We start from the raw sequence: 12,122 nt of genomic DNA, 5'->3' as shown, positions 1-12,122 counted from the left end.
GTCATTAAGAAAGTGAAACAAGCTGAGGTGGTGTCTTTCATTCATATTTGTAATAGGTCCCATGAAAGGGCAGCTCATTGTTATCTAACGGGATACATATCTTACAAAGGAGAGTTAGTTTGTTTGTAGTCTTCGTGGTCTCTAGTCACTCTGAGCACCTGTGGGATGAGCATTGTTGAGCTGCGTCTGTGGTTGAACATGAGAGGAAGGTCTGTAGATGTTTCTGTTGGTGGAGGCTGCCCTCTGGAGGTCATCGGTGCCGTGAGTGGAGAGCAGTGGAGGGGAAAAAGTACCAATACCACAGTGTAGAGAAGCTCTGTTACAAGTTATATCAGCATCGAAATGTACCAACAGTTGAAACATGTATCATGCAGAATGGCCCGTTTGAGAATGGTGTTATTGGATTAAGTTCCTGTGTTTATGCTTTAACGTTGCAGTTTGTAGAGGTGGAGTGAACACTGCTAGGGGCTTGTGTATTTGTTCATGATATTTTGAATTCTAAAGCAACGAGTGCATAATATTATGAACTAAATGTCGAGGGTTAAATATATATTTGCCTATGAAGTGGAGCTGGAGTATAAAGTTGATAAAGAATGGAAATACTCAATTAACCCACAGTTTTACCTAAGACTGTATTCACCGTTTTAGTTAGTTTAGTTAGTTAGTTAAAAGTTCATACAGATCTTTTTGAAAATCACCGGCTGCTGTTGTTGAATAAAAGCCCACCAGAGGGCAGCAATGATTCTCTCTGATCCACCATGTAGAATCCACGGGGCGAAGCAACGCAGCGGATACAAAGCCGACTGGGGAAAGAGAACCACAAAACCAAGTCTGACACATGAAGAGTAACTGAGCGAATGTTTCCTCCTCGTTCATCCGCATGACGTCTCACACCAAGAGAACAAACTGTCTCCGGTCAACAAGAACACACCTGTTCAAAGAATGAATGAAACGGAACAAAGTTTGAGTTAGTAACTTCATTCATTCACACTTCTTATTAGGCTACACGTGTTTAGGCCGTCTGATCGTGACAATCGTAAGCCATTAAAAAATGAAAACCAGTGAAAACAATTGGCTACCGGATGTCTTCATTCAGCAACAGCACGCTGAATGATGTGCAGATCAGAGACGTGACTTTAAGAGCCACACCGCGTCATGAATATATTGTGGCCAATACACTGATACCTCAGAGATATCGATCGGCAATGATGATTTATGGACGAGGCTAATTAGGCAAGAGACCCCGAGACACCTGTCAAATGAATCATACCAAGAGATGAGGGAACGAAATGAGGCCTCAAATAGAAAAGAGAAAGCGTGCTTTGAGAAATGACTCTTAAACGTGTCAGGCCTTCTCAGATGTTTGTTTGTTTGTTGTTTCGTCAACTGATAAATGCATTTAGCTCACTGCGCATGTGCACATCAAGCTATAAACTCTAATTTTCTTTTAACTCCAATTTTGAGACGGGCTTTTAACTTTAAGAACTTTAGTTCCCCGAGATGCCTGACACGTAGACACGAACACAGACAACTGAATCCGATGTCATTTCCAGAGGCGGTGGTGACTGATGTGCGGAGGGCCCATGTTTGTCACAGGGGGGGTCGTTGGAGTTTCCTTGTAACCGGAATTAGCTGTGAAGTGTGACCTTGAGGTGTGAACAAGGAATACGAAAGATCCTGCTCGCTTCAAGAGAAAGTCTCTCATACTGTGCAGCTTGTTTGCAAGTGAATCTCTCAACAAATAAAACCGGACTTCACGTGTAAAGCGTGGTTGAGAAACCGTGTGACTCCCATAATAACAACAACAACAACAACAGCAACAACACATTTTAAACCTAAAATAATTTGGTAAATGTTCTGGATTTAGTTTGGAGAGATAAAACCATTGAGCTCATGTGAACAATACGGAACCGTCTGTATTCTGTGTCAATGTGAAACCTGCTTCTATGAGTGAATCCTTCCAACATTCCCAATACTATCAAATATATCCGCGCGCAATTACGCGCGGGGCCTTCTCCTGCGCGGCGCGCTTGAGGACGTGCCGCCTCGGTTTATGGCCGGTGTGTGCAGCTGATAGGCCGCGGTGTTGATTTATTCATAGCGCGGAGGACCCCTGCTCAGGATAGGCCCGCTGCCAGGTGATGACGCGCTGCAGGCAGACGCGAGGGGACAGCTGGGCCTGCCGCACCGCTCACTCTCATTCTAATGCAAAACTTCAAGAGTTTAGGAGTTGGCTGACGTCAAGAAGGCCTCAGTACCTTTTACCATCTTGTCAACAGAGACACATCATGTGAGAGTGGAGACAGACTGGAACTACGTGGCTTTTCTTACTTGGAACCCATCCGGACTTAAAGAGCAGGAGGATTGTTGTTTTTTTTAAACACTTTCAGGGAGACGATGTCGCCTTGAAATAGGCTACATTATTCCCTTTGCTGCGTCGTTACATTCCAGCGTTTTTGTTTGTTTTTACAAGTCATGTATGTGGGATACATTCTGGATAAAGAAAGCGGCATGTATCACCAGGGTCCAGTGAGAAGAACGAGCATCAATCTGCCTCCACAGAACTTTGTTTCTACACCTCAGTACGCTGACTTTACTGGATACCATCATGTGCCGAACATGGACACGCACGCACAGTCTTCGGGCAGTTGGGGGCCCACTTATGGCGCTCAGAGGGAAGACTGGGGCGCATATAGTCTGGGACCACCTAACGCCATTCCCGCGCCTATGAACAACTCCTCTCCTGCACAAGTTCCGTACTGCTCACCTGAGTACACTCACATGCATCCTCCGGGGTCTGCGGTGCTACAGCCGCCGCCGGAGAGCGTAAACGTCGCACAGCTTTCCCCCGACAGGGAAAGGCGCAATTCGTTCCAGTGGATGAGTAAAAACGCACAAGCATCTTCTACGGGTGAGAGGCCGTGTTCTTAAATATTCTTGCACGTCGTTGGTTGTGTTCCCGCTGCGGTCTGTCTTTATGGCGGCGCTGGATCGTTTAGGAAACGAATTTGTTAGATTTAAATCAAGGGGCGAGCATCGACTTGCCAGTTATTATATTTTGAAAGGAAATGTCCAAAGAAGAGTTGACTAACAACAATTTCACATTTCGATAGAATGATTATCGAAATGTGATAATTAAATACTGGTAATAAAATGCACAAGTCTGGCAGCGGAGAGTCAGTCAAACGCGTTCATAAAACATTTCCATACGTCATAATTGTGATGGTGGAATTGGACTGAAGGCCAACAGCTCTGTCTACTGTATTCCGTCCTGTGGTGGCTATAAAACCAAAAAAAAGGTGAGAGGAATCGGCGCCAGGCCCAGTTGTGATGTTAATGGCATCATTCCTGGAGATGTGAGCTCGACTTCCCTGTCACATTGTTGGCTGTTTTGAGTGTTATCCGTCATATCCAGGCGGTGGCCTTTGCTTTCATCACCTCTTCACTTTGATATGCACCAACCTCCCTTCCTCTCCCAGAGTTATATTGCCGGAAAGAGTGACGCTTTTCACAGCCCGTGTCTCAAAGTACAAACTGTTGGCCTTCACGGAGGCCTGAGCTGCAGCTTTAAATTGAATGTGGGTCAATTGTGCGGATCTTCGATTACACATTTATACCAATCAAGATCATTTAGCTCTGAGTTATTGTCAGGATCAACTTTTAATTTTATCTTGATGGGATTTTTCGGCCATTTATTGTGCAATTTGCAGAGAGTAAAAGTTATGACAGCTCTAGGACAAATCTAACGAGGTTTGTCTTATTGTCCTTGTCTCATGCGTGTCTTTTTAACTTGTTAGTGCAAACTCTGTGTTGTGTTCGGGCTGTTTGAAATTCACTGTACTGCAGCTGTCATCAAAGCGAGATGAAACGGCTCAATTTGCGTATCAGTGGAGAAAGCCGGGATGTGGATTTAAGAGGCAGCTAATAAAGATGTTCTGTGCAGATAGGCCGGTGCTGGCATGCAGCCTCCTCGGCGTAAATCTTCCAGTTCCACCGCCTCGCTGCTCCGATGAAAGAAAAGCGTCACGTCAATATCTGATTTTGTTTTGGGTTTGTCCCCCCCCCCCCCCCCCCCCCCCCCCTCAGGTAAAACGAGAACGAAGGAGAAGTACAGGGTAGTTTACACCGACCACCAGAGGCTGGAGCTGGAGAAGGAGTTTCATTTCAACAGATACATCACCATCAGGAGGAAATCCGAACTGGCCCTCAACCTCGGTCTGTCAGAACGACAGGTACGTCCGAAGGGGGATTTATTCCCGTCGCACACACGCGTGACCATTGATGGAAACCTAAATTACAATAGAAAACGTGTCAGTTGTATCTACAAAATAATGGTTAGTCTGCACACTTGTAGTGGTGATTACCTTTGAACTGGATATATTTAAAGACTCCTCATACATTCAGATATTTTGGATTAGTATTATGAATAACTGTACTAATTACGGACACGTATTCAATATACTATTCATTTGATAATAGGCAACGCATTACGTTTTATTTGGTAAGGAATGGAATGTAGATTAAACGAAGAATACACCCAGTGTTCATGTACTTTGTATTACCTCATAGGCATTTATTTTTATGTATTTAATTATAAAAAATAAAAGGAGTAGTACGGAGATTTAACGAGCTATTGGGATCTAAGTAAATGTATTATTCCTTCATAATAAAAATGTTTTTAAGGTTCATTCTTTCTGTTGATTTTTTTTTACTTTAAGTGTCTATTTATTAATTTTAATAATGGTTTATTAAGTCTCATCGCATTGCGTGGAGAGTAAAATGTGTCGTCGGCACCCAATAACATTGATCTAATTTCCTCTTCCCGTGTTTCACTTCAGGTAAAAATCTGGTTCCAGAACCGCAGAGCCAAAGAGAGGAAACTGATCAAGAAGAAGCTCGGTCAGTCCGACGGCAGCGGGGGGTCTGTGCACAGCGACCCGGGCTCGGTGAGCCCTCTGCCGGTCCCGGGGTCCCTCAGTCCCTCGGACATCCACAACTCTATGTACCCTCCTCAGGGGATGAACACCTTGCCATCCATCAGGAATATACAACAAGTGACTGTGACTCAGTAGTGGTCAGTTCACTCTGCGCACCATCCGACATAACCGAGCACTCCGACGCGCGACAGGACGCTAAGGCACAACGCCGTGGATCCACATTTCATCCACAGCAACCACGTGGAGGCTCTTCACATATTGCTTTTTTATAGAATAGTTCTAATGACGTGGGAAGTAAAAAAAAAAAATAAGAAAAGAAAAAAGAAAAAATCGACGTGTTTCAAACTTAAAAGCTTTTGATTGTTTGTGAGTTGATAAGATATAAATATCCTTTTTTTGTGTATGTGAATAAAACGATAATTCAGGGACATTTGAATGAGGTTTTAAACTAGATTGTATGTAGCTCGTGCCACACAAACTGATTTGAATGGACAAATCATTTACTAAAGTTTTTCAGCACAATTTTATCCGCTCCAGTAAAGCGGGGACCAGCTGTTGGTGATACGGGTCGTGTGATGGCTAAATGTAAATAAAATGTTGCTTTTTTTTGCAGTACACCTGTCATTTTTATCCTTTCTGAGTAGCAATGCTTGGTTAAGTTTTGAATTGGAAATTATCCTATGTGCTGATTACCGACACAGATAAACATGGGAGCTACTTCTATTGGAATTGCGTTACAAATTCAGGCAAATAGAAATGAACACGTCAAAGAAAACGTATGCCTTTTATTCTCTTGCTTGTTTTAAATGTGTATTCCCAGTGCTCCACAAGATTACTTTAAAAATACGCTATTCCCAGTTTAATTAACATAAAGATCTGTTGACAGAGTTTTTAAAAAACCCGTTTGTACCGTAACAATAGTTTATTTCTCTCCAAAGTTGTATAATGAAATGCGTGTAGTGACACGTGACGTCCATCTATTTTCCCTTTGGACGAAAAATGCTCATTTACAGAGCAGCAAAGTAACCTCACGTCTAATCACATTCACACAGAGAGCCTCACTTTGGGCTTAAAAACGACCAGGAAGAAGTTTGAACAACTGAAATGATCTTTCTGTTTTATTCTTGTTAAAAAATAATGACCTTTTATTTTAGCTTTTTATTTAACGCACGTCACAACGGGTAGTATGTCATTAGCAAGTGCATTTTAATCTATTATTCGATGTCAGATAATCGAGCCCTCATCGGCTTCATCAGCACCTGTAGGCTGTGAGGAAGCTTCACGCTGATGGAGCAAAGTGGACGTTCATGTGTAATTATTTGAGGTGACGTGCTAATTGCCACGTGGCTAGACTAACTAATTTTTGTAGTGAGCCTTTTCCTAACTTCCCACCGTGTCCAAGTTAATTCTGAGACCCCAAACTCCTGGGATATGTTATATATTATACACAGACAAGGTCGTTCGATCACCATTATCTACATATGCGACCATGTCTCACTGGTATCAAGTGTCGTTGATGCTCGTGTTCCGCCCCGGTGCCCCAGATCACCGGCGCTCGCGCACGTTCAGGCAGCGCGCGGCCCCGCGAGAGACGTCATGAGCGTCTTACTGCCCAACATGGCGGACTTTGATACCATTTATGAGTTGGAAGACGAAGAGGATGAACGCGTAGCGAGCGAGGACCACTTGCCCAGATACTGCCCGGAGCCCGTGGTGATGCGAGGGGCCGGGCACATCACAGTGTAAGCAGAGTCGCGTCCGTCGCTCCGGCGGCCGCTTTATTGTTCTGGCGTCTTCATCCTTTAGCCTGTTTAGCTAGCCTGCTAGCCTAGCCAACGCCAGCTGACGTTAACGTTAGCTAACAGTTAGCCGCACGCTCCTGTTAAGCGGACCGCCGAGTTGGTGGTGGACGCAACGTGACATCATTTGGACAAACCCTAACGTTAACAGTTATTAATCCCCATGACAACCACAGACGTGGTGGACTAGCAACCGGTATATGTTTTGTTAGCTGGAAGATGCTAACTGACCAGACAGAAAGTTAACGTTATTTTACCAAGTCATCACAATGTCACCGGCTCAGTTATTATCTGAAGGGTTTTTACTGCCGGTTTGACAATTCTCTACACGGGGTGTCAGCTTCTTAACTACAATATATTCATCTCTATCAGAGGGGGGGTAACGTTAATTAGACCTTAAAGCGAGTCACCCTCCATCCCCTCCTCCCGTATGACGTCATGTGGCACAGTAGTGAGGTCAGTTTAATTTGGGGGAAAATAAATGCTTAAACGCTTAATCACTGTCATCATCAGATCCTCCTTCACTGTGAGCGAGTCCCAGCCTTCTTATTCAAGTTTGCATCTGGATTCTCACAGATTAGAAACATTAGAAAGGAAGTTGACGTTGCGTGTTTAAATGTAGTAGCAGGTGTATAGTTGCGTTATGGGTTTGACATTTCCAGGTAAGACATCCAGACGTGAACAATTTTCTGGTAAAAGTAAAAACCAGGAACAGCAATATTGTCCACTTAAATTACTTTGAGCAATCACACACACACACACACACAATGCATAAGAAGTTCACACAAAGTCTGCGGTTTTAACTGGGCGGTTGCTGTAAAAATACGGCATCTGTGGCTGATGGGAAGTTTGTTTGCTTATCCTAGTGATTTTTGGGGATGTGTAAGTTGAAGTGATTTTGCAGATACTAATCTATTGTGTTGATTTGTTGGTCATATGAACATAGTCATCTGGACTCTTGCCTGTTTAGAAGAAGAAGAAAAGGAAGAAGTATTTTTGCTCTCCTCTAGATGTGTGTGTGATGCCTCGTAATCTCAACTAAACCTTTTAAAAAACGCTGCAGTGTGTACATCACCATGCTATGTCTCCTCATCACACAATCAATATCAACATATTTCTGCTTTGCATTATTTTTGATGTAACCTGTTTATAAGCACATTTCTTTTCAGTTATTATTCAGTTTTACTTTTGTATAAATGCTCCCATTTTATTTGTCTAATTCCAGGTTTGGACTGAGCAACAGATTTGACACAGAATTTCCCTCTGTTCTCACGGGAAAGGTACAGTTGCTTTTGAGCTTTCTTGCACTTCATTGTTGCAAGCAGCTTTTTGTTCAATTCCAAGGGGGAAGAATTAAGCAGTTAAAACCACACAGAATCAGTTGTTCTTTTGGTCCTTTTAATAGCCCTTACTTCCCCAACCCCCCCCACCCCCCCCCCCCCCTCATACAAACTTCTCAGAGAGGTTTTGATCTGATGGAGCTGCGTTTGCAGTAGCGCACCACGGTGTATAGAAAGGCGCCTGAATGTGCTGCTGTCCAGCTCTGTCAATGAGTAAGCCGTCATTGGGGCTCCGTCGGCGGGGACCCCGGTGGTTTGGAGGGTCCAGCTCCCAGTGATAAAATAATGAAATGAAGACTGCTGCTGTAGACAAGAAAGGAAAGCTTCCTGGGTCGGACGCAGAAACACAAAAAGCCTGCAGGGGTAAGAGCAGGCCGAGGGAAGTGTGGGGCAATAAAAGGTACCTTGAGTATTGTGACCCAGGGTGACATGTGACGGATGAGGTCACAATTATGATGATTGAAGGGTGCAGATCAGGCCCTGCTGGGCTTTATTCGGAGGTCTTTGGCTGTTTGCAAAGAGACCTTTGCATCCTGTCATAAAAGATTACGACCCCGGTTTTATGGCGTACAGACTCGGCGAGGAATGAGCATCCATTCAAGTTGTTTGGCCGCCGCTGCCACAGGCTCTGGGCTTATCTCTCCTTTGAGTCCCTCTTTGCCTTGAACAGTCTGGAGCTCGGTTAGCGAATCAGAGGCCCACTATTGAGAGATCTCATCTCTGTACAACATCTGCAATTATCTACCTGTTTTCTTCTGCTGAAGCTCTTTGATCCTTGTGCACAATTAGGGATATTTTATGTCAGCGCCACTCACGGACACTAGAAAGCCCCCTCCCCCCATCGTGTTTTTAGCAATCGCTTTAATTTTCTGATAATTCCATCCACTGCATAGAGCCCCCAAAGGAGCTGTGCATTTTGGTGTGTGCGCATCCAACCTTCCTCTCTTTTTATTCCAGGTAGCACCAGAAGAATTCAAAACCAGCGTCAGCAGGCTGAACGCTTGTTTGAAGAAGAACTTGCCGGTGAATGTGAAGTGGCTTCTTTGCGGCTGCCTGTGCTGCTGTTGTACAGTAGGCTGCAGTCTATGGCCCGTTATCTGCCTCAACAAGAGAGTAAGTTCCACACTGCCGGAGACACACGTTGGGCAGTTTTACTGTCCCTCACATCGGCGCTGATTACGCAGGGGGCTGTTGCGGCAATACAGCCGCATCGCTCCGAGTGTAGGCGGCAATAACGACTCGTGTTCAATTGGTGGCCGTGTGCAGAAGTAGGTGTTACGCTGCGGAGCTCCTCTCCTGCTCTGCTCAATGGCGGCGTGTCGTTTGAGGGTTGTGTTGCCACCCAGAATTGATGGCAACAAAGTGGAAATTACTAGCTGGTAAATTGGGAGTTCAGTCCATAAATCCTAACACTGTGGCCGTTTTACCGTTTTCCGTTAAAGTTTTCACTCGAGTGATGAATATTCTGCTACATACATTTTGTTTTCTATTCCAACAGACAAGACGGTCTATCCATAAATTGTTAGAGTGGGAGAATAACCGCTTATACCACAAGGTAAGGACGTCAAAATGTCGATTAGCACCTGTGTGAAAGTGTTTATTTGTCTGTGCCACTGTGCAGTGCAAGTTGACTATTATCCTGATGGATAATGACAATTAATCTGACTTGTCAACTTCAACCTGCCACACAAGTCCCTTTAAAGCTGAGTCGGAGCTGGTGCACGAGGTCTGAGAGGTCCGCGAGGTCAGCAGTAAAATGCTCTGTTAATTTTGTTTTGTCTCTCAGCAACAAATTACAGCTAGTAGCCGTGCGAAGGTATAAAGGAAGCTCTTCAGGGTGTCCACAGTTTGACCCCAGCGAGACCAGACAGCCCTGCTCCTAAATTCCCCCGACACTGAAGGAGAGATTTCAGACAGATTTCCCTTTGTTTGTTTGTGTGTGTGTGCGTGTGTGTGTGTCTGAGAGTGAGGGAGATGTTCATTCATTGTGTCTGTGTCGTTTCTTCTTTCAGCTGGGGCTGCACTGGAAACTCAGTAAACGGAAATGTGAAAGCAGTAACATGATGGAATATGTAAGTGGGTTGTCTCAACCAAACACATATGAATCACCATGAATGTTGCACAGCTCAATAAACCGTGTCAGTGCATTCATCTGTGATTTATCGCACAAATTGATCGATCTTGTTTGAAAATGAATGAGTCCAAAACACAACATATTTAGTTTGCTGTTGTACACTTTGTGCATTTTTCATGCATGCATTCCACTCTTACACAGCTTTTCAAATAGATACGCTCTTCATTAGGTGTCCTTTAGAACTTTACACTCTGTTGCAAATGATTTGGATATCCACATTAGCTTTAGGAAGCACGGTTGCTTTATTACAGTTGTGTCCCTGTTAGAGCTTTTGCATGGCTCTTTATCCGTAACTTTATTTAAAAGGACAGCGCTCGTAAAATAAAGCATCATCGCAACGTTAACACATCTTGCAGTTGATTTAATTAAACAATAATTTAATTAAACCAATTAAACCCCATTTATGTGGTATTTGTCTCTCCGTAGGTCATTCTTATAGATTTCCTACCGAAGTATCCTATATTCCGACCGGACTGAGGCGGCTGGCGAGAGAATGGACGCGTGGCCCTTGAATCTCCTCCTTAGTGCCTTGTATATACATGTGTTGGAATGAGGGTCTGCACCGGTGTCTCCCAGGACGACCCCGTACATCTCCCAGTATCTTGTACATTAGAATTTGCAACACTGTCACTTTTGCTTTAGAGCAGATTTTGCACATTTTCCCAACAGAACTATACATGCCCCCCCCCCCCCCTCCTCCCCCCCACATCCCCTTGTTGCACTTGGATGTGTTTTTTTTTACATGTGACAAGCAAGTGAAACTCTCAAAGTGCATTTACCCCAAAGAAACCATCAGCTTCTCCCGTGGCAGTAATCCCTTGCAAAGGATGTGATGCCTCCACCTTCCCCACCTGCCCTTGCCTTATGTATGTCTTTCTCTAGAAATAACTCCACGTGGGAAGGAGGGGCACCGGGTGATCCGACAGGGTGGTAGATTTAAACGCTGTTTGTTGGTTTACCCTCTTTGAATCCAGTTCTTTGCAAGCAGATGGGACGGTTGAAATTGCCTAACGTACAGTACGTCATGTTATTTCTTTACATTTCACCCCCTGTACACGGGAACTAGCTCGTAAAATAACTTGACGTGTAAATACCATGTTAGACTAAGCTGTACAGTGGTTTGCCATTGTTTACATAAAGTTACGTAGCTCTTTAGATTTTTCTTTTGCCAATATATTGCTGTACCATAGTTTTGATTAATGAAAGATGTCTATGTACCTCTAGTTTGTACGGTCCTGTTTACCTGGTAAGCCATATAGTTACAATGTACACGATGCCAGAGTTCGGACCAGTTATTGCACTTGAGCCCAGTAGAAAGTCGGGACTGGAGACGATTCCTCCACAGCGGCGTGTGTTAGCACGTGGTGTTTGCCAACCAACATGATGTCCAATCGTTTGTCATCCATAAACCTTTAAGTTCGAAATGGTCGCATCTCTGTTATGCAGTTGGAAGAGAAGGATTTAAACTCTACTCTTCCACCACGCATTTAATAAAAAGTCGTTTCATCCCAACTTTGCATTTTATAGTCTTGTACCTTTGACTTTCCTGTGCTGTGTTTGTGCCTCCTCTGCGTCTACGTCACATGACGTGTCGAGCAGATGGCGCTTTGGATCCGGTCCTTCTGTCCAGTGTTAGCATTATTTTCCTGAATGTTAGTGAAGAGATTGCTGCGTTGCACTAGAGTGCCTCTGGAATAGTTGGTGAGAGAGAAGACGGATTGAAAAATGTCTTCTTGTAAAAAAAGGAGATTTGAAATCCTCCCCCGTTACAATTCCTGTAAGTGTTCGTCATGGTGACCTCGTCCCTACGGAGAGGAAATAAATACTCCATTTTTAAATTTCTTTGCTTCTTTTTGTGTCATCTTAGTAAAAACAGATCGTTGTCCACCCAAACCTGCTGTGCCTATTTGTC

The 12,122-nt window shown here is 44.1% G+C and overlaps 2 protein-coding genes across 2 annotated transcripts; both read left to right on the top strand.

Moving 5' to 3' along the window:
- The first annotated feature begins 2,154 nt into the window (after positions 1 to 2,154).
- On the top strand, positions 2,155 to 5,552 carry cdx4 (caudal type homeobox 4). Its single transcript, XM_040172576.2, has 3 exons — positions 2,155 to 2,911; positions 4,087 to 4,232; positions 4,839 to 5,552. Exons 1-3 carry the CDS (start codon positions 2,476 to 2,478, stop codon positions 5,070 to 5,072), a joined length of 816 nt encoding a protein of 271 aa, XP_040028510.1. The 5' UTR covers positions 2,155 to 2,475; the 3' UTR covers positions 5,073 to 5,552.
- An 837-nt stretch (positions 5,553 to 6,389) lies between these two features.
- On the top strand, positions 6,390 to 12,048 carry chic1 (cysteine-rich hydrophobic domain 1). Its single transcript, XM_040174141.2, has 6 exons — positions 6,390 to 6,679; positions 7,962 to 8,016; positions 9,034 to 9,189; positions 9,575 to 9,631; positions 10,089 to 10,148; positions 10,637 to 12,048. The coding sequence occupies exons 1-6, from the start codon at positions 6,534 to 6,536 to the stop codon at positions 10,685 to 10,687; spliced, it is 525 nt and encodes a 174-aa protein (XP_040030075.1). The 5' UTR covers positions 6,390 to 6,533; the 3' UTR covers positions 10,688 to 12,048.
- Positions 12,049 to 12,122: the final 74 nt, after the last annotated feature.

This window comes from Gasterosteus aculeatus, chromosome 4, assembly GCF_964276395.1.
Source record: "Gasterosteus aculeatus chromosome 4, fGasAcu3.hap1.1, whole genome shotgun sequence".
NCBI lineage: Eukaryota > Metazoa > Chordata > Actinopteri > Perciformes > Gasterosteidae > Gasterosteus > Gasterosteus aculeatus.
The sequence above is the reverse complement of the archived record's forward strand: the minus strand, read 5'-3'. Positions and strand labels throughout refer to the sequence as shown.